This window comes from Hemicordylus capensis, chromosome 1 (assembly GCF_027244095.1).
Source record: "Hemicordylus capensis ecotype Gifberg chromosome 1, rHemCap1.1.pri, whole genome shotgun sequence".
In the NCBI taxonomy this organism is placed as follows: domain Eukaryota; kingdom Metazoa; phylum Chordata; class Lepidosauria; order Squamata; family Cordylidae; genus Hemicordylus; species Hemicordylus capensis.
This window is the reverse complement of record NC_069657.1, coordinates 249,797,421-249,819,415: the sequence shown is the minus strand read 5'-3', so window position 1 is coordinate 249,819,415 and position 21,995 is coordinate 249,797,421. Positions and strand designations below refer to the sequence as shown.

At 44.7% G+C, this 21,995-nt stretch overlaps 1 protein-coding gene and 1 long non-coding RNA gene across 6 annotated transcripts in view; one reads left to right on the top strand and one right to left on the bottom strand.

The window, feature by feature from the left end:
- Positions 1-21,995, bottom strand: part of LOC128339827 (serotriflin-like) — an 83,445-nt gene that overhangs the window by 18,991 nt on the left and 42,459 nt on the right. For 2 of the 5 annotated variants that reach the window (XM_053284285.1, XM_053284286.1), the window contains exons 5-7: positions 11,787-11,848; positions 7,595-7,717; positions 2,188-2,275 (exon numbers count right to left, since the gene is read on the bottom strand). In XM_053284285.1, coding sequence (XP_053140260.1) covers positions 2,188-2,275; positions 7,595-7,717; positions 11,787-11,846 — 271 coding nt within the window. In that variant the 5' untranslated portion in view covers positions 11,847-11,848. Of the gene's footprint in view, positions 1-2,187; positions 2,276-7,594; positions 7,718-11,786; positions 11,849-18,501; positions 18,603-19,366; positions 19,415-21,995 lie in introns of those variants that run through there. The other 3 variants (XM_053284287.1, XM_053284288.1, XM_053284289.1) reach the window with 3 other exon arrangements.
- Positions 1-21,995, top strand: part of LOC128339833 (uncharacterized) — a 55,221-nt gene that overhangs the window by 23,617 nt on the left and 9,609 nt on the right. The gene's annotated exons all lie outside the window — the stretch shown is intronic.

Here is a 21,995-nt window from a genome sequence, read left to right as displayed (position 1 = left end):
AGGATTTCAAGCAGGGGTCTTTCCAGCCCTACCTGGAAATTATTATTATTTATATAATAATATAAATTTTCGCTTTCAACAAAAAGTTCTTAAAGCAGTTTACATATGAATGGAATAAGACATAGCAGGGATTGGACCTGGAAACTTCTTCAAGCAAAACAGGTAAACTACCACTGGGCTATGCACCCCCATGCCATATCCCCTAATGTGGATATGTTCTAATGGAATAGCCCATCAGCTATCTGGGCGCTAAATCCTATCTCCAAATAATGGAACTCTGAGTTGGGTGCACCAGTAGGGTTGCCAACATTCCATTGCCTGAATAATGGACACAATTTGGGGAGGCGTGTCTTGGGGGACAGGATCATCTGGGGGTGGGTTAATCCCACGGGTAATCAGAAGCCTGAGTTGCAGTGCATTGGTAAAAACAACAACACAAAGCAGCACAAGCCCCATGATTTCACAAAACTTCTAGTCCACAGAGACCATCCCAATTAGACATGGAGCAAGTGCCAGCTGAAAAATTAAGAGAATCCCCCAGGGTTTCCAAACACACACACACACACACACACACACACACACACACACACACACACACCATCCCCCCTCCATCTTGCTGTGGCTGTCAGTTAGGGGTGTGCATTTTGGAATTTTCTTGTTTCAATTTGTATCTGAATCGAAACTTCCCTGTTTTGTTTTGTACCCAAATTTTCTGAATCCAAATCAGCCCTGTTTTGTTTTGTAGCCAAATTTTCCGAATCCGAATCGATTTGGATATTTAAAAAGGGTCCCAGGGCAAAAAGAGTGGGTGGTGGTGGTAGTGTCCAATGGGTGGAAGCTACCACCCAAATTTCAAAGGAATTAGGCAAAGGGCTGGTTTTTTTGTGAATTTTTAAAAAAAGTTTACACATCTTTAAGAATTTTCCCATAGGGAATAATGGGGATTCCAGCAAATATATCGCTTCAAATCAAGGGGAAAGGGATGAACCAGAGCAGAGTGTGGTGGGTGGTAGTGCCCAATGGGAGCAAAGAAACTTCCAGAATTATTTCAAAGGAATTGGGCAAAGGGCTGATCTTTTGTGATTTGTTGAAGTTTACGTGTCTTTAAGATTTCTCCCATGGGGAATAATGGAGGTTTCAGAAGCCCAATAATTCCACTTGGGGGCACTGGGGTTGCCCAGAGCGAGGGGTTGTGTAGTGCACATAGGGTGCCAACCAACCCCCACACCCACAAGCCTGTGGGGTACTGGGTTTTGTTGTTTCTGAGGTGTTCATTGTAGCATATGAGATTTTCAGTGAAGAACAAGAATCCACTCCAAACAAGAATCCATATGCTACCAGAGAATCTACACTCAGAACACCACAGAAACAGCAGAACCCAGCACCCCATAGGTCAGCAACCCTTCCCCTGGCCAATGTGGGGTCAGTAAAGAGTGGGAAGAAGCAAAAGAGCCAATGGGAAACAAGGAGGGAATTGTCAGCAGGTCAGCCCATGATTTAGGTCACCAATCAGAAGGCTGGAAGGGTGGGAAATTCAAAGAGATGTCAAACACAAAATGGAGACTGACTCAGAGATCACCACAAAATGGAGGTCCGAAACAACAAAACGTTTTGTAGCCGAAACAGGGACATTTTGTTTTGTATACAAAACTTTTGGATCTGGAAAATGGGTGTTTTGTTTTGTCTACACAACACCCGAAACAGGCTGTTTTGGGTACAAAATGTTTTGTATCTGAAACGTTTGCACATCCCTACTGTCAATGAAAGCCTCACTGAAAGGCTGCTTTATCTGCCAAGTGCTTAGAGGGAGTCTGTGGGTCTATTTACATTTGACCATTTGACAAGTTAGCAATTAACAAGATGTAAATAAACCCAGGTGGGGCTTCTTTTATGAACGTTGTTGTTTCTTTCACATTATAATATGGACTCCACACCCAGACGTCAAAGGACTCACTGCAAATTCATTGAGGGATGAGGGAGAGCCCCCGGCTCCACCAATAATAAGGGGAAAACAGCATTCTGTAATGGACAAGCGATTTTTGCTTCCATTTCCGGCATAATACGAGACTGTCGGCAATGCTATGTGCAAGCAACCTGCTCTGAGGAAGAATGTGGGAAATATCTACATTGCTTTGACATTGTGTGTGTGTGCTTTTAAAAATTCCAACAGAGCTTTATTTTACTTACCACCTTTTCTGTCTGCTTGTGGACTATGGTCTAAGACACACTTATCTGCCCAACGTTGTGCATTTTTTGCCATAACATCATTCCACAGCTACCAAAAAAAAAATAAAAAATGTTAACAAGTTATGAGTTGGTAGAATTATGAAGAGATAAGATCTTATCAGAAGAAATGGGAAAGGTGGGAACTGCATCCAATGCTCTTGTATTTTAGTAGAAACTATCGGGGCCATGCTCAGAGAATCTGTGCCTCTAGTTCACCGCTGCTTCCCCCAGCCCCCGCCACTGTTCTCCAACCACTCGCCTGCATCGTTTCCCCTGCTCGCCCACCCGCCCGCCATTGTTTTCTTCCCACCCAGTCTCCACTGCCTACTTCCTCCCGCCTCCCCCCCCCACGTTGCTTCTGCCCACCTGGTGGCCGGCCAGCTGCTGCCACCACCCACCACCATCTTTTTTCCCCACCGGGCCCGTGCCCCGGCTGCCTCCGCCATTTTCTTCCCTCCCGCCTGTCCCCATTGCTATCTGGCAGCTGCTTGCAAACTCTCATGAGGGCTGCCATGCATGGGATTAGCATCGGGTATGCCTAAGAGAAATATAGATAGATAGACGATGTCTCATTCAAAGAAAGGCACTCGGAACAAGAGAAGTCTGAATGGATCAACCTCACCCAAACGCAACCAGAACAATTCGTTGCCATAGATCCCACCTGCTCTGTGTCTCTATTGGGTTGTACAACTGCATTCATTCAGCCCCCATGACTCATCACCTAGAATTCACATGAAGCATCTAGAGCCTCTGGGTTAGGCAGTACAGACATTTAATAAATAATTAAATTAAGTTAGAATTAAAATATTGCATAAATGCCCCATGTCATTTATCATCCAGGAAGCCCCCATTCAGAAACCTCCTCTGCTTTTGCAACTTTTGTTTTAACCCCTAAAATTGACCTGAACTCCCTGAGTTTGGTATGCTTTCAGAATCAGGCTTAGTGACAGACACTCTGTTCATGTCTCCCCTGGCACTCCCAGCTGCATGCTTGTTCTTGGACTCTTCATTGTTTTTGTTGAACTCTTCATTGCATCCAGGTCTGGCCCAAAGATTGATGGCTCCCCAGGTGAAGCAGGCATCCTAGCCCCCTTTCTTCCATGCAGGCACCTCCCGCTCCAAGCATGCAGGAGGGTGGGCAGTCTCTCACCGGGCTGCCTACTTACTCTCCTCACTGCTCCTACCACTAATCTGTCATGGCATGTTATAATGATCTCACTGTGCAATGTTATGACATGATTATAACACCCCCAATGCTTAATACATGAGCATTGTGGTGTTCTCTTTTAATAAAACTTATGTCTTTCTTTGAAAAGTCTTCTGACTCTGTTTGGCCTGGGCATATATGACAAGCCGCTATTTGAACCTGAACCAAAGTTGTTCATGCTTCTTTATTTGGTGTTCGTCCATCTGGGCCTACTGTACCAGACAGATAGCTGTCTGCATCTCAGGGTAGTCTTAAGAAAGGAAGGGAAGACAGAGTTGTCTGAAGAACAGAAGGTTCCCCTAATATCAGAGTAAACGCTGCAGTTTCAAAAAGTGATGCCCCCAGAACTGACTTAGTGTTCCTGGCTTGGACATGCAAACTAGGCTTGCATGGGTGTGAGGAATGGGTGTGAATGCTAACGGGAAGTTAATGAGGCACTTCATACGACATGTGTGAAGCCCCTGATGGGCTTTTATGGGGAGATCAGGAAGTTCCAGGAAGTTCCAGAATGCCCTGTGCAAGTGTGCGGGGCATCCTGGAGAGACCCCCAAGCCTGGGAGGCTGCTTGGAGTCTCCCGGTTGGGGGTTTACTCGTGTGTCACCACATGCCATGGAGACACTCGAGCACAACAACAAAGTTAACAGAGCATCAATGATTTCTAAGTATAATCTTCTAATTTTGTTTTGGATTTATCCTTTTTGGCACCTTTATTCGATCTGTGAAGGTTTTAGCTGCCTGGAATCACCGTTGATTATTACACTATCAAAAACTGTGTTCTATCCTGGTTTGGGAGCTGTCTGTGCTTCCAATTTTTGTTGTGTTGAAGCAAGGTAAGAGGAAAACCTGGGTAGAAGTGATTGAGGCTGTTCTTGTGATCAGCCAAAACCAGGCTAAGGTAGGGAGGTGCGAACCGGTTTGGGGGTTTGATTCGATGGTTCAGGGGTACGGGGTCAAACCGAACACACCCAGTTCTGTCTGAACCGGAACTGAACCCGCCCTCCAGTTCGTGACCCCCCCCCAATTTTCTTTAATTGTTTCTCCCCTCCGGTGGAGTTCCTTGGGGCAGCGGGGGGGGGGCAGCGGAGGTTTCCCCTCCCATTGCCAACCTTCAAAAGACCCCCCTCCAGCCATTTCAGCTGGTTTTTTGGCCCGTTCAGGCTTTGGTACAATGGTGTGGCCACCAAATGGCGGCCACCACGGATGCGCAAATGGCCTTTGTGAGGCCTGGCATGGCCCAGGGCCTCACAGAAGCCATTTGCGCATGCACAGGGCCCATTTTTTAATTTTTTAAAAATTAAAAAGGCTGGAGGGGGGTGTTTTGAAGGCTGGTGGGAGAGGGGGAACCTCCTCCGCCCCCCCCCCCGGAACTCCCCCAGAGGGGAGAAAAGATTTTTAAAAAATTCTGGGGGAAAAAAATTGCGAATCTCCCCGGACTGAACGGGGGGGGGGGGTTCCGAGGGGTGCCAGACCGAACTGTTCCTGTCAGGTTTGAGTCCAGTTCAGACTCAAACTGAACCAGGCCAGCCAGTTCTGTGCACAGCCCTAGGCTAAGGAAGCCAAGCCTGGTCTTGGCTGATCATAAGAATCACCGGGATCACACCCGATCCTGGCAGCGCTTCAGCAGCAAACCCATCAAAGAGGCCAGCCTCTTAAATGGGGTTAAGGGAGCGAGTGTTCCTTTAGCTCAATTTCTTCGATAGCTTGCAGCTGCGGCTGGGAAACTGTGGGGCTCCCACCCATTGCCGGGGGGATACCCTGAATGCACCACACTTTTGCGTGGTGGATCATGGGATTTTTAGGGGTTGGGACGATGAGTCCTGGCCCCCGACCCTCCATGCTGCCAGTCAAAGCAGGAGATCTCTGTGTGCACACTCTGACCCTCCCAGGCCAGCAGCCTGATCATCTGTGAGGAAGGTGAGCTTCTGCTGCCTTCCCCACCACCTTCTTCCCAGCACTTCTCACTGATTGTGAGAAAGGGCTGTTTGTGTGTAATCAAGGTAGGAAGGAAACTTGGGTAGAAGTGACTGAGGCTGTTCTCATGAGCAGTGGGCTTGGCTGAGCAGCTCTTGGCAGCAAACCCACCTAGGGAGCCCGCCTTTTCGATGAGGTTAAGGGAGCAAGTGCTCCCTTAATCCCATTAGAATTATTTTACTTGGTTGGAATTTCTGAGGTATAGGAAAGATTTTACCTTGGTTCGCTGCCACTGTTTACCCTCAGCAGTTCTAGAAGGGCGCTATAGAGGGGTTCCATTTGCTGACAGACTTAGTCCTTGTGGGCTGGATCAGGTGGAAACTATTGAACATGTTTTATTATTCTTTCTGTTTTACAAGGATATTCGTGAATCCTTCATCACACCTTTGCTTTGTAAATTCCTCAGTCGACAGGAGCTATTTTATTGTTCCTTGTTGCTTTCGGACTCAGAGTGTTTAATTACCTCTAATGTGGCTAAATTCTGTGCTGCTGCCATAAATATACGTCACCGGATGGTTAATAAGGACATTTTATTGTTTTAATTTTTATTATCAATTTTTATTAATTTTTATTTTTATTATTATGTTTCCGATTTTGTTAAATTTTTTAACTAATTTTAATTCTAACCTGTTCTAATTATATACACTCTATCTATTGTTATATAATTGTAACCTTTTTCTTTTGTTTTGGCTTGTGGCCCAGTTTAGAACATCATCTCTTGTCACTTCTATCTGACTCAGTTCTTTAGCCTCCATCCTAAAAAGCCTGGTTCAGGTACAGGTATATGCTCAGTATCCTCTGCTGTGAAGACAATTCACAGTGGCAAGCCAACCCCTAAATATCCAAGGAGGGGGGAATAGCCACAATAAGGAAATCACATCATATCTCCCTTATTAACTCTGAGGAGTCAAAGACTGAGCAGAGCAGTGGAGGGCAAGGACAGCCAGGGCTGGCCACCCTGCCTGCCTGCCTGCCTCCCTTGCTGCCTGCCAGTCGGGACTAGAGCTCAGGCTTCAGTGAGGCCTGCACGGAGGCCTCTCTGGAAGCCCCGCCCCTGATCAGCTGAGAGGCGGAGACTGAAGGGGCTGCAGCTGCTTGCAGGCTGCTTAGCTCTCCTGGCCAGAGCAGGAGGGCTAGCAGGAGAGAGAGCCAGCAGGCAAGGGGGACTGTCTGAGGGGCCTTGGAGAGCCCCCAGGCCCTATGGGCCTAGAGACATTTGTCTCCCCTTGTCCAACGGACCCTACGCCCCTGCTCAGGGGTTGGGGGTTACAACAAAATAAGAACAATTAAAATCTATTAACAATTTAAATCAAAACTAAATCAATCAAACAATTAAAATCATTTAAACATTAAAATTATTTAAAACCATACATCTAATTAAAAGCCTGGGTAAATAAATGTCTCTTCAGTGCCTTTTTAAAAGTTGCCAGAGATGGGGAGGCTCTTATCTCAACAGGGAGCACATTCCAAAGTCCAGGGGCAGCAACAGAGAAGGCCCATTCCCGAATAGCTACCTAATGAGTTGGCGGCAGCCACAGGTGAACTTCTCTAGATGATCTTAACAGGTGGTGGGGCTCATGGTGAAGAAGACGTTCTCTTAAATTTTGATGGTTTATTTAGCAACAATTCTGTTGTTTTCTTTTGCAATCAATATATGTAGGTAGAATGTGTGTAAATGGAAGTATCTGAATACAAAATAAGGGGCAAAAGTATTTCACAAACAAATGTGTGTGTATACACATGTATTTGTCACATTTTAGTGAAATTCTTACAAGACCGCTAATTCAATATGGCAAGAAAAGATACGCCATCAACATGATCAGCCCTCAGCAAATTTAGTACAATAAACTAAAAAGGTGCTTCTCTGTATTAAACTAATTGCCGCAAGTGGCAACTAGGCTTCAGTTAGGGATGGACTACTTGGTTTTTAAAAATATTCTTGCAATCTGGAATGTATGATGTGCAGGCAATGTTGCCTAGTGGAAATTATTGTCATGTTGCAATATCTGCCCTCTCGTCTTGCTCCTATGTAGTCTGCTTGGACATGTGTTCCATTCTTTGACATCTGACTGTGAAGGCGGCTACAATGAATGTTTGATTCTAACCAACCGGTACAATAACCCTCCAAAATGCTGGTATTGCTAATACACTTGCGTATGTTCTTGTTAGCTTTTGAAAATATATCTTACCATCTTCAGCATGTTCGCAGCAGGTGGGTTTACCATTCTCCTTAGGCCATTGTGCTTGTTAACAATCTCCTTTTGTACATCTGCATTGGTGGTCTGTAAACTGCTGGCTATATTTGCAGACACCTGCAATCAAACAGACGTTACATTTCCCCCCTTGCATTGTACTGTTTGGCGCTAATATTGTGTTAACAGAGTGTATGAATATTCACAGAAAGAGATCACACATTGGATGGTACACTACCGCTATCCAATATACTACTGGATGGCAGTATATAATATATGACATAACCAATATGCCATCCTATACTACTGTACAGGGAGGGCAACACACCATTATAAGCCCTGTCCTGAGCATTCTGCTGATCATAACTTCTAAGTCATCTGCCCAATCTGTCCATGTTCTTAGTCTTTGAAGTCCCCACTATAGCAGGATAATCACCCAAGGGCACAGAATGCAGAGCATGGCAGAACCTTGCCCTAAAAAATATGACTGTCAGTCCTGTTGAATGTAGAGGAGGTAGCTTGAGTGGGATATTCTGTTGGTCATAAGATCAAAAACATTTGTCCAATTTGCTTGAAATTTGGCAAAATAACTAGGTGAGAAGCACCACTGCCTACTTGAAATTGGTGCAGTTGTGTTAGGAAATTATTGAGATAAAGTAGTTTGAAAACTTACCTTAAGAAGCTGGGAAAAATGCTTACTACAATATCAATGGGACAATGATACTGTTCACAACAATGACACAATGATACACTGTTTTTGCACAAATATTGCATTAATATGGGAGACATGTATGTGGATACAGTGTATTTTCATTGTGAAAATACTTTTGATGTCAACTCTACTCAGTTGTCTGTGGGGAAAGCAAGCTTTTGCAGCCTTCCCCTCTGCAATCCCTCAAGCCTGCTCATGGGATCATGAGAAAGCGCTTTAGTAACTAGGCGACAATCACCATTACCTATCCAAATTTGGTGCAGATCTGTTGCCAAATGAGAGTTAGTAACGTCATTCAGAATACTGAATACTGTTTTAATATAGAATCATTTTGAAAAACTGAAAGAAGCTAATACAGTGCAATCAAAACCTAGCTCTAAGAAGCAAGACCACTGAACTCATACATTACAAACGACTTTATTTTTCACTTTGAAGTGTCTATGGGAGCCTGTTTGCAAAAGGTGAAAAGAATGAACTTCATTGTAGGTTGGCTGCAATAGTTCCTGTAATAGTGCTGGTGAAAGTGTTCACTCATCAATGATACTGTGTGCCACTTAAAAACAACAACAAACTTTAAAAGTTGGTGTTTGTCCCAAGTTGTGATAATAAAGTGGAGTAAATTTCTGGGTTATTGTAATGCTTTCTGGATCATTTGTCTCCAGAAGCTGGTATTAAGAGAGATGCCACTTCTGAACATGAAGATTCTAAATTTAGCTATCGTAGCTAAATTGTTGACCTGTGTTCAATGGACTTCTATAGAGATTTTTCCATGAAGTTTAGTGTAATATTACTTTATGCTACAGTGGATTAATGGAATTAGCCTACTGACGTTAGTTATTTGATTGAACACATCCCTCCCCTTTCTGTTGAGCAGAAAGACTAAGACAAAGTTTGGGTGCATGGCACGTAATTTGTAAATCCAAGATAATAAGTGAGACTGACCCAAGTCTTTACTGCTTACATGCCATGGATGTTAAGGTGAGAGCCTTAACTTTGCAATTTTTTTTTTGAGAATTAACAAAACATTATAAGCTCCTTAACTCTCATCTTGTACTGAAGATTTTTTAAAAAAATTTTTTTGAATATATTGGAGCTCTTCTCACGATCAGTCTTAGGTCTGTGGGGAGAGCAGGTTTAACTCACCCTCCCTGCAGATGACTGAGCTTTCTTCCCTGGGTGGGTGGATCGCCCGCCCAGATGACTGGCTGCGTTCCCAGGGAGGGGGCTGCCAGGACGCATCGTGCGTGTTGCCCCCTCCCTGGAGCTCCGATAATGCACCTTGAGAATGCTCCTCTGCCGAGTGTGCTAGTCATGGCTGCAAGCAGCTGCAACTGACACATGAGCAAAAGAAATGAGGTTAAGGGAGCATTTGCTCCCTTAACCTCATTTAAGAGGGTGGCTACTTAGGCAAAGGGTTTGCTGCTGTGTAGCCGCTGGGATCAGGCCTGATCCCGGTGGTTTATATGAGCGTGCAAAACCAGGCTGGGCTTCCTTAGCCTGGTTTTGCACACTTGTGTGACTAGCCTCATTATATGCTCACTAGTTAAATTCAGTGGCTGGCATCCAGACTAACAAATTCAGTGGCTGACATCAGTGCAACAGGAGAAGCACCAGTGCTTCAGAAACATCAAACAAAGTCAGCTCCATTGCCCCTTCCAGTTGTAGGGGCAATTTTAGAACCAAATTAGCCATGTATACAGTATTTGAAGGTATTAATGTTTTATGTATTTTATGTATTTACTGCTGTTGTTGTTTCTTTTTCTTTTTGTATTTATGCTGGACTTGGGCTGAAATAAACAAATACACACATACATTTTAGACAATCTCCCCTTCCCCAGGAAGTGCTCTGTCGTACACAAAAAATATGCCTCTGAGGGTCACACAATCCTTGGGAACCTATTTTCAGGTTACACAGAGAGTTCCGGGGGGGAAAAAAGTAATCAAAATCCACACACAAACAACAGGATGGCTGCGGTGTTAGTCTGGAACTCTTCAGAAGCTCTGGTGCTGCACTGGGGCTTTCTCCTGTTGCACCAGTACTTTGTTAGTCAAGATGTCAGCCAGTTTCATGAGGAAATTATGACCCAGCAGCATGAGAGTCCACACATCTCTAGAACATGGGTGCTTTTGTTTAGGAATCCCTACTTTAAGGAGTTTTGAACAGACATATGCAGATTCTTCTTGTCCATGGAAAACGGGCACAACACAGATAAGAAGAAACATTGCAGGTTGAGAGCTATGGAGATTTTCTGTTCCTTGGCAAGACCTTCTTGGGCTCAGGGGTATAGATCTCTCAATTTCCCAGAGTGGGCATGGAGCACATGTGGGAGAGGTCTTGTGGTAGCAAGCATGAATTGTCCTCATTGTTAAGCAAGGTCTATCCTAGTTTGCATTTGAGACACATGTGAGCACGGCAAGATGTTCCCCTTAGTGAATGGGGTTTCTCTGGGCAGAACACCTGCATGCATAGAGCACCACTAGCTGAGAATAATCAGAGAATTATAGAGTGAAAAGGCCCTGAGAGGAAGTCATGCCTCCTAAGAACTTGCTGAGCCGGGTCTCACGATCACTGAGACCCGCTTTTGCCAGTTTTGCGGGGAGAGCGGGCGGGAGCCCTGGGCAGCCGGATTTGGTGCCCACACGACTGCTGGCTCCGTGACGGAGCCAGCAGGGGCTGGGGAGTTTGGGGGCGAGTGCACAGGGCATATTGGGGAGATCCCTGAGCCGGGAGGCTGCCTTTCAGCCTCCCGCCAGGGGTCTACTTGTGAGTAGCTGTGGTGCGGAGCTGCAGCGCGGCTACTCATGATACCCAAAACCAGGTGGCTAGCCCGATTTTCTACAATCGTGTGAATAGCCTCGCTGAGTTGCCACAATGACAATACTGGATTGACTGTGTTGTTCAACTGACTGATGAACTTGAGCATGAGAGCCTGCTTATTTATTTATTTATTTATTTGATTTGATTTGATTTCTAAGTTTACACCCCTGCTTGGCCTTGAACCATACAGATGGACTTAGTGAAGGGTATGGGGTTAGAATCCTCACTCAAAGGCAGAGCACAGACCTTGCAGGTCCAAGCCTAGGCATTTTCAGCAGGCTGGGCAAAACCTTGTCTGAAATCCTGGAGAGCTGCTTCCAGTCTGCCACAATGCTGAGCTAGAAAGCATCTTCTGGCTAGAAAGCATGTTCAATATCTTTGGGAACCTCCCCTTTTAAGTTTCCAATCGGACTCTATTAATGATTAATTTTATACAGGCACACATGCTCAGAGGTGCACCTAGGTAATTTTGGAGCCTGGACCTAAATGTCTTTGGAAGACCTCCCCCATCCCCACAACAGCATTTTAAACATGTTTTTAACACAATCACACCACCAGGAACAGACTAAAAATTTTTTAGGGGGGCCCAGGGGGTGTGGAGGCCCAGGACCGCAGCCTGGAAGTCCAGGGGTAAGAGTGCTTCTGCACATGCCTCTTACCTGACTAGCAGGTTGGAACAGCACTGCAGCTAGGCCCACACAGAAACTTAGCAAGATCATTTCTGAAAAGCAAAAAAAAAAAAAAAAAAAAAAAACAAAGACAAGAAAAAAATCCACATCATTGCAATGTTTGGCTTGTTTGGTGATCTTTGGTCTCTGTGTCTATACATGGGTATGCATCATGTAGTTAGGCTAACATTTTCTGAAGAATGCATAGAGGCTCGATCCAGACAGTGGTTTTTTCTTTCTTTCTTAGAATGACTGCTGATTCTTATGGGTGATATTGTGTGCAGTCCAGATGACATTTTTTACATTGCATAACTTCCTTATGTGAGCTGCCTATCATTCTGTGAAATACAAGGGTCTTTTCCTTACACTCTGATTTCTAATGATCACAGAAGATAAAAATGTTGTGCAAAGAGAAAAGGTGTGGATGGAATATAGCACAACGTGTAGAGGAATGGGGTACCAGTGTAGGTGGTGATGTCTTGGAGAGCTGGGTCCCAAGGGTATGCCCTTCATGCAAGCAGCCGTGGCTGACACACAATCAAAAAAATTAGGTCACTCTGTTAACCTCGTTTAAGAGGAGGGATTGTTAGGCAGGCTAGCTGCCAGGGAACCCCAGCCTTGCCTGCAAGCCAGGAGTGTCGCTATAATTGAGCAAACGGGTTCAAAGAACCTGGGACCCCAGTTCCTGAGGGGTCCCCAGCTCCACCCCTCCCTATTTTCTTCATTATCTCCCTCACTCTGAGGAGCCGCCAGAGAGAGGGGTGAACATGGGTCCCCTCTTCCCTAGCTATGCCCCTGCCGCAAGCCCAGTGGTTCCCATGACTGATCAAAACCAGGCTGGCCTCCGGTAGCCCGGTTTTGATCAATCGTGTGAATAGCTTCATTGTTTTCCTCCAGTCTTCTGAGATTGTGAAAATGAGGAAGATTTACATGGCCCAAAAGTCAAAATTTAAAACTTTAAAGTGTGTGAAGGCAACACCCAGGGTGCATGTGGTTGAAAAATATATGATATGATGGTCTCACAAGGGTCTACAATGCCTTTGGTGTTCATCCTATTCTGACATAAATAGACTATAAGCATTTTAGGGATTTCTTGTTCTAGCCTATGGCGGAAGCATCAAGGAAAGAGTTGAGGATAGCCAAGTGTGGCAACCTTTGTGACCTCTTGCTCAGGCTGCAACACCTAACAATCCTCCTCCTCATCCCTCTCCTCCTCCTGGGCTTCCTTATGGGTTTACCCCACAAGCACTTAAGTTTTTCTTTAAAGCAGCATTTATACTTTAGTGCAAATTCTTTCCCCACCTCAGGAATCAAAAGAGAAGATTTTTACACTAAAAAATTAAAAGGGATGAATTTGTGGTCTCAGCAGCACAATACACCATAAGAAGGAGATGACTGGGCAGAAGGAAAGGGGAACAATTCAGCAGTATTTGCAATAACTAATTTCCCAAGACATCAGAAACCAAGGGCAGTGACCAAGGGGAACACTTGGTTTCTTTTAAAACAAGCTCCACAGAAGTTTCAACAGAAGTATGTGGGAGGAGGGAAGGCTGCAGAAGTTCAACAAGTTGAAGAGCGCTATTTTGTGGCAAGACATTTTACATTAAAAAGTAAAACTTGTCACTTTCTGTGGTGCATGTGCACATTAAGCAAAGTAAAATGGGGAGGGATAGAAAGCAAGCCCACAATGTGTTGGAATTTGTAATTATTTTTCAAAGTGCCAACAAAGGAAGCTCCCCACGCCAGTTACAGAGAAGAGTGCAGAGTTTTGTTGCTGCAGCCATCTAAAGAACACGCAAGGAGATTGTTGTACAATCCAAACTAAATAGGTTTGTTGGTGAAATACATTCTGGATAGTAAAGACCTAGCGCTGTCTAAAAGCTACATAATGGAGAGAGAGAGATGTTTCCATCTACTCTCCAAGAGGAAAGGAAGTGGACTGACTCCCCACAGGAAATACCTTGAGGAGTCAAGGCAGGGGTCATAGAGTAGAGGTAAAGCAGGGACAGGTAAGGAAACCCTCACTAACTACCTCTATTCCCAATGCCCCGAGTGGTCATTAGGATAGTTGGTGCAAAAGGTTGATGCACTGGAACACCCTCTCCAACACCCCTTCTTATTGTCTGTTGCACTGGCTCACGACTCCCATCTTCTCACAAAGCGCCAGGAATTTGTCTCTGGGCAGTGGCTTAGTCAGTCCATCTGCCACTATCTCTACTGTTGGGTAGTACTCCAACTGGACTACCCCTTTTTCATGCATGTTTTGAACGTAGTGATAATGTATGGGGATGTGCTTAATTTGAGATTTCATCTTCTCCATCTGGAAGATCTGGATACAACTTTGGTTATCCTCAAACATTGTTGTGGGCTTTGGTTCCTCAATCCCAAAGTCTGATAGCAGCTGGTGTATCCACACCACTTCCTGGCACGCTTCAGCTGTGAAAACATATTCCGCTTCTGTGGATGAGAGTGCAACAAGTGACTGCTTGTGGTTAGCTCAATTTATGGCTCCACAGCCATAAAAGAACAGGTGTCCATCTGTAGACTTGTGGTCTGTTCTGTCTTTGCCCCGGGCCTGCTTCCATGTATCCCACTAGTTTGGGAATCTCCAACACATTGTGTGTAGTGCCCTTTAGATATCTTCCCAGTCTTTTGACTGCTACCCAGTTGGTGTTGGTTGGTGCACTTACTTTTCTGCTCAGGATTCCCACTGCTGAAGCAACAACTGGCCTTGTTAGTGTGGCTTTCCATACAGAAGCTTTCCAATTGCCTCTCTACAGTATATTGATTGCTGGTTGGTAAAGGCTTGCTGTCTCCATCTTGCTTCCAGAAATTTGCATCCATTGGTGTACTGACTTCATGGGGATCTGTCAGTCCCAGGCATTTCAGGAGATCCTTTATCTTCTGCTTCTGGTTGAGAAGGAACGTCCCACCCGCTTCTCTTTCTATTTGGATGCCAAGGTAATAAGAGATGATTCTGAGTTCCTTCACCTCTTTTTCCTTGTTCAGGTGCTGTACAATCTCATGGCTGTCTCGTTTCTCCTCATATGCAAGGATCAAGTTATCAGCATAAGTCAGGATGTAAGTCCATTTATTGTCTCTGAATCTTGAATATAGGCAGGGGCCAGCCTTTCCTTGCATGAACCCCTCTTTAAGTAGTAGTTGATTCAGCTTCTCATTCCATGCTCTGGCTGCCTGCTTTAAGCCATAGATTCTCTTTTGTAGTTTGCACACAAGCCCCTTCTTTGAGGAACCCCAAAGCCTGGTGGCTGTTGCATGTAGATGCCATCCTCAATTTCCCCATGAAGGAAGGTAGTCTTTTCATCCAAGTGGTCAACTTGCATTTTTCTGGCTACTGCCATGCTGAGCAGTGCCTTAATGGAAGTGTGTTTCATAATTGGTGCAAAGGACTCATTGTAGTCTTCACCACAGATTTGGGAGTATCCTTTGGCTACTAGTTTGGCTTTGTAGTGCTGTACATCCCCCTCTGCATCTTGCTTGACTTTGAAGACCCACTTGCATACCACAGTCTTTCTTCCAGCGGGTAGTTCCACAAGTATCCAAGTCTCATTTTTGTGCAGGGAATCAATTTCTTCTAATGCTGCTTTTCTCCATTTTTTAGCTTCATCAGCTGGCATCTTCTCTATATCTCGCCATGGGCTCTTGTATCTCTCCTCCTTTGGTCATGAGTGAGAATCTTTTGGGTGGAACCCCTTTGTTGGACCTCTGTGAGTGCCTTAATTCTGGCACAGGCTGTTCAGCCCCTTCTAAATCTGTACCTGCCTCTAGCATAGATTCTTTGGGTTCATTTTGGGTACAGTCATGTGGTTCCTCCTTTGCTTGGATCTCCGGCACAGTTCTGGTACATTACCTCTGGCTGGCTCTTGTCTTTCATCAAAATACACCACATTGACAATTCTGATCTCTCCACTTGTAGGATCAAGGATTGTGTATCCAGGTGCACAGCCAACCAATACTCCGAGTTCGCATCTGCAATGGAGTTTGTTTCCCTTGGCCTTTGAGATATATGCATAAGCTTTTGATCCAAACACTCTGAGATGGTTTAGAGAGGACTTGCACCCAAACCACAATTGAAATGGTGTTTTGTCTGTTGCCTTAGTTGGTAATCTGTTTTGCAAGTAGCTTGCAGTCATCACTGCCTCTCTCCAGAACTTATTTGCCAACCCAGCACCATGCAACATGCACCTGGTTATTTCTAATAGAGTGCTATTTTTCCTCTCTGCCACACCATAAACCTCTGGTGAAAATGAACCAGTGCCAGATTCATGAGAAATCCCATTTTCCTTTAAGAATGCTTTCATCCCATTGGACAGGTATTCCCCTCCCTTATCTGACCTCAAACACTGGGGCTTTCTTCGAAATTTATTATTGACAAGGGCAACATACTCTTTAAATTTCTCAAACACTTGACTTTTCTCTCTCAGTGGTTATACATAAGTAAATCTTGAAAAAGTCAACAATAAATGTGAGTATGTAACGTTTGTTACCTATCCTGCTTTCAAGCAGACCACAGAGATCAGAATGAACCAGTTCCAAAAGTTCCTATGATTGTTCCTCTCTGTGTCTTCCAGTAAAGCTGGGTCTCACTCCTTTGTTTATTAAGCAACAGTGGCACCTGGTGGCCGTTTCTCTGCATGGCTCAATTTTAAAATCCTTAATCAGATTTTAAAACTTTAAGATTTTAAAATTTAAGAATTTTAAAATCCTTAATTAGCCAATTTCTCCCAAGCTCACTTATCACATTTACAAGTTTATGCCCTAACTTTTCATGCCACATTTTTAGACAATTCTCGTGTTTGCACAAATTTGCAACCCTTGCCTGTTCAGTTACACAGTCCAATTGGAAAAGACCATCTTTACGCATATAAGCTGTCATGATTACATCACCGTCTTTGGTAATGCTGCAAGTTTTGTTCTCAAAAACTGTCTTGCAACCTTTATTAACTCCGTGTCACACAGAGATCAAGTTATACTCCATGTCAGAGATAAAGAGAGCACCTTTAATCAAGATCTTTTCAGCCTGTTGATTATTCCTGCAAATGACTTTTGCATCTCCTCTTCCTTGCGACATAGGTGTGGTCCCGTTAGCAACACAAATAGCAACTTTGTAATTATTGTCTGAATCAACAAACAGTTCAGGAGAGTTTGGGATATTCTGGGTAGCACCTGAATCAATAATAAAAACACTTCTTTCATCTGTGATCATTCCCACACTATAGCTCTTTGTACTAGTGCCGCTTTCTTTTTCTTTGTTTTGTTCCTCAGAGTGACCACGAGGTCTGTGGGCAAAGTCCATCCCCTTCCTTGTTGCATCATCAGGCTCCTTGCCTCTGTAGCTATGGTAACCAGGCTTCCCACCTTTGGAATTCCTTCCCGCCTTAGTGGCACCTCTTAGAGATGTGCAAACCAGCTTGACGTCGAGTCAGTTCAAACCGGCTTGACATCGAACCGCTTCGGTTCAACGTTTTGGGGTTGAACCAAGCCACCCCTGTTTGGTTCAACCCCGAACAGGGGGTTGGACCGACCCCGAACTGAACCGCCCCCCCGAATGTTTGGGGGGTTCACAAACATTTTTCGGTTAAAATTTTAAATTTTTTTTTAAACCTTACTCCCAGGAAGTTGCTGGAGGCAGCCGGGGTGTGTGTGTGTCAGTGGAGGTTCCCCCTCCCTCCGCCGGCTTTCCTTATGGCCCCCTCTGGCCAATTCAGCTGGCTGTTTGGCCGTTCAGCCGCTTTTCGGCCTTCTCAGCTCAGCATGGTGGCCATTTTGGAGGCTGTGCACCTGCACGATTGGCCTTTGCATGGCCCAGGCCATGCAGAGGCCCATCATGCAGGTGCATGGCCTCCAAAATGGCCAGCACGCCAAGCAGAGAAGGCTGAAAAGCAGCCAAAAAGCTGCTGAATGGCCAAACAGCCAGCCGAACTGGCCAGAGGGGGGCATAAGCAAAGCCGGTGGGGGGAGGGGGAACCTCCGTGGACCTCCCCACCTGCCACCCCCAGCAACTCCCTGGAAGGGAGTAAGGTAAAATTTTAATTTAATTTAATTATTTATTTATATTAGAAAAATGTCTGTGAACCCCCCCCAATTGAATTGAACCGGGGGGAGGGGTTTCCGATGGGGTGCTGGACTAAACTGGCCCGGTCGGGTTCAAGTCCAGTTCGGACTCGAACCTAACCAGGCCAGGCTGTTCTGTGCACATCCCTAGCGCCTCTTAAGTATCTTAAGTGTGGGCAATCAACTTTTAAGTGTCCAAATTCATTGCAGTTGAAACAACCTTTCTTCTGCCTGCCACAATAGGCAACAGTACTACTTTCCCCAGCGTCTATTTCCTCGAGACTAAAGTCCTTCAAAGTCATGATGACACTGTCCAGTTTGAGGTTTCCCCCCGAAAACTTCCAAAGCCATCTTGACATGATCATTATTTGGCGGCAAAGACCTCAGAACCAGCCCAATTAATACTTTATTGTTCAAAGCAGAGTTATGCTTTCCAAGTAATCTGTGGACCTCTAGCATTTTGTTATATGAGCTGAAAGGTCTCCTCCTTCTTGTAGCTGCAGTTGCAAATCCTTTGAATTAGAAGGACTGCAGCATTTGGAGATACTCTCCCAAAGAGATTTTTAATTTTCTCCCAGACCTCGGACATAGTCACAATGTCTTTGAAATTCATTATCAAATTATCACTCACGTTTAGTAGGATCAAACCCAAGGCTTTGTTGTTATTCATATCCCATGCCTTGTGCAGTGGCACCATCTTGTGGTCTGTTCTGTGTGAGGACTTTGTGTAATCCTTTTGGTTTTAAAAATGCTTGCATCCTCATAGCCCATTGTTTGCAATTCCTCCCCTTCAGCTTGCAGAGAACACTAGTTCTCACCTCTGGATCCATGCTGGACTAACTGACTCAGCTGCACGTAAGGAAAAAACAACAACCCTCTGCTGCAGTCCTTTGGGCTGCTGGGCCCATAACCCTGTTGAAGTTCATAATTATTTTTCAAAGTCCCAACAAAAGAAGCTACCCACTCCAGTTACAGAGTAGAGTGCAGAGTTTTGTTGTTGCAGCCATCTAAAGAACACGCATGGAGATTGTTGTACAATCCAAACTAAATAGGTTTATTGGTGAAATACATTCTGGATAGTAAAGACCTAGCCCTGTCTAAAAGCTACATAATGTATAGAGAGAGAGAGAGAGAGAGAGAGAGAGAGAGAGAGAGAGAGAGAGAGAGAGAGAGAGAGATGTTTCCATCTACTCTCCAAGAGGAAAGGATGTGGACTGACTCCCCACAGAAAATACCTTGAGGAGTCAAGGCAGAGGTCATAGAGTAGAGGTAAAGAAGGGACAGGTAAGAAGACCCTCACTAACTAGTTCTACTCCTAATGCCCCTAGTGGTCATTAGGATAGTTGGTGCAAAAGGTCAATGCACTGGAACTCCATATCTAACATAATGCCCACCTTAGTGTAGTCAGAAAAGAGCAGGAGGAACTAGCACAACCACTGCTAGGTGACTCCACAATGACTCTGCAAGTGGTTTATTTCAAGACCCCACAGACACACCTGGAAAAAGTGGTCTCCAGGTGGAAATCGTAACATTTTAGAGACTAAAACTCCCAAAGTCTTGTTAATTGTGTTCCCTATATGCATATAGGGTACGTAAGGCACATATACCACCCCTTCTTGAAACCTGTTTGGTATTTTCATGTGCACATGAAGGCAGTGGTGATTATTGCACAATCTCCCATTGTGTCATTCCTTTGTGAACTCACACATTACATTTAGGCTATTCATAGCTGAAGTTTAACCAACTGAGAATAATGGTTGTGCTTTCTTGGCCACATGGTTTTGCTTGGTGTTGTGCCTTTGCTTGTCACAGGCTAAGAAAATGGCTGGCAGGATGTACTTGGTGTTTTTCTTGGAGTTTTAAGTTTGATCTTCAATGTGTGGTTGGTAATCTGACGTTTTAAATTGACTGACCTTTTGACTGTTAAATTGACCATGTGAGTTGTTGACATTTCCATTGCCTATGCCATATGCTTTTTTTTTTTAATCCAATTTTTTCACTCATTTAAAGACTCTGAGAGGCTCGGGGCAGAATGTTCATAGAGCCCCCCCCCCTTTGGCTGACATACTGCACAACGTTACACATATGGTGGGTCAAAGCATTTGTGCGGTTGTGTAATAACACTGTTGTTCAAGCCCCAAAATGGCATAGAGTTGCATGACAGTGTGGTCATTATACATAATGGTCACACTGCCACGAGGCTCCATTTGTGCAGTTTTTGTGCTTGCACAACTGTACAATTGTTATATTCCAACATGTGTCCAATATTGTGCAGTATGTCAGACATTATAACCTCAAATACCAAAATAACTCTTGATCCTGGGGTTATATTTTCACTGATTAGTTAGATTAGAATCTCCCCATCTCTGGTTGTTTTTAAATGACTGTTGAAAACACCCCTGTTTCATCAGCCTTTTAGTTTAAGATATTTTAAAGTTTTATTTACAGTATTTTAAATCTGTGTTATATGATTTTGTGGTTTTAGCTGCTGTTTGTTTCAATTGTAAACCACCCTGATTTCTTATATAGGGCGTTATATAAATTTATCAAATAAATAAATATGCTAACCCCCTGCTAACTTGGCAATGAGGCACCTTTTTAAAGTGGTGATTCTCTTTATTTAGTAGGGGGAGAGTAACCGGCCCTATCTACCCCCAGAACAGTACCTCCAGTGACTGTTGCTGGTGTCTATCTTATGTTTCTTTTTAGATTGTGAGCCCTTTGGGGACAAGGAGCCATCTTATTTATTTATTATTTCTCTATGTAAACCGCCCTGAGCCATTTTTGGAAGGGCGGTATAGAAATCAAATCAAATAAATAAATAATAAATAAACAAACAAACAAATAGGTTTTTTGCCTTGAATGAAAAGGATTGATCTGATCATGTCATATACTGATCCATTCTTTTGATGGAACTCCCTCCATGTTTGGGGAAGGGTGTGTACAAATGGTTCATGCCAAACTGGCTCGCCTAGAACTGCGGCCAATTTGTGGGTTTGATCATGGACTGAACTGGGGGCGGTTCGGTCTGTGATCCAACAGAACCAGCCCCAGTCCAGGTGTACTGGTTCAGCATGGTAAGGGGTAGCCAGGTTTGGACAGAGAGAGAGGAAAAAAGCTGCTTACAGGGCCGGCGTGGCTGCTGGCATCACTGCTCACCACCCCTCGCCCTCCTGCCACGGCTCCAAGCACACTCCCTCTTCCTTTACCAAACTGCCAGCTCAGTGTTAGCTCGGTTCTGGTATTCAAACTGAATTGGGTTTTTTGGTTTGTGCACACTCCTAGTGTGGGGGCTGGAGCACTGCCCCATGCCCCCCCCCAAGGCCGTGCTGTTAGTGAAGCAGTTGATCCATAATTCCATCCTTAGAAATACACTCCATGGGTTAACACTGTATTCTGTATTCTCTCAGCTGCAGTATTATGTATATACTGGCTGACATCCTGCAACGTGTTAGGACTGAGTCACAGGAGCTGTGTAGGTGGTAGACTCTGCATCACAGCTCCACTCAGCATGTTGCCAAGCAAGGAACTGTGGTTGGAGAGGAGTGGAGAATGATTCCCCTGCTCTCTCTGCTCCCTTCAAAATGACTTTTGGACTTCAGGAATATGTCCTTGAGGGCTGTGCATTGAAAACCACTGCCTGCTCCACGGACATTTTCCTGCTAGGCAACACTCTGGGCAGAGCTGCAATGCAGTCTTCCACTGACACAGTTCCAGTTATGCAATTCTAACCCTGCACAGAATGTCCTCACCCTCTAAAGAGTTAATAGGAAGTGCATGCTTGTCTTGAGTGATTGGCTGGTGAACTTCAGAAATCTCCCAACAGTCCACTTTGTGGATGCGACAGGAGAGCTGGTGCTGAGATTTCTGGGAACAAGAAGGCGGAAGTTGGAGAGAGAGAAGCGGATGCGAAAAGGCTTAGTGAGGAGTGTGGAGTTTTGCTCCTTCATGGAAGAAGCCAGCATGGAGGTTTCTCTTACTGGGTAACTCTCTGCAGATCCTTGAAAGACAGTACTGTAGGAGACTTTATTCCCATCAGGAGTTTGGTGAGTTCAAGGCAAAAGGGGAAGCCAAGGCTTTTGTCTTCGAGAACCTACCTTAGGCAACAGTTTGTGTAGTCAGACT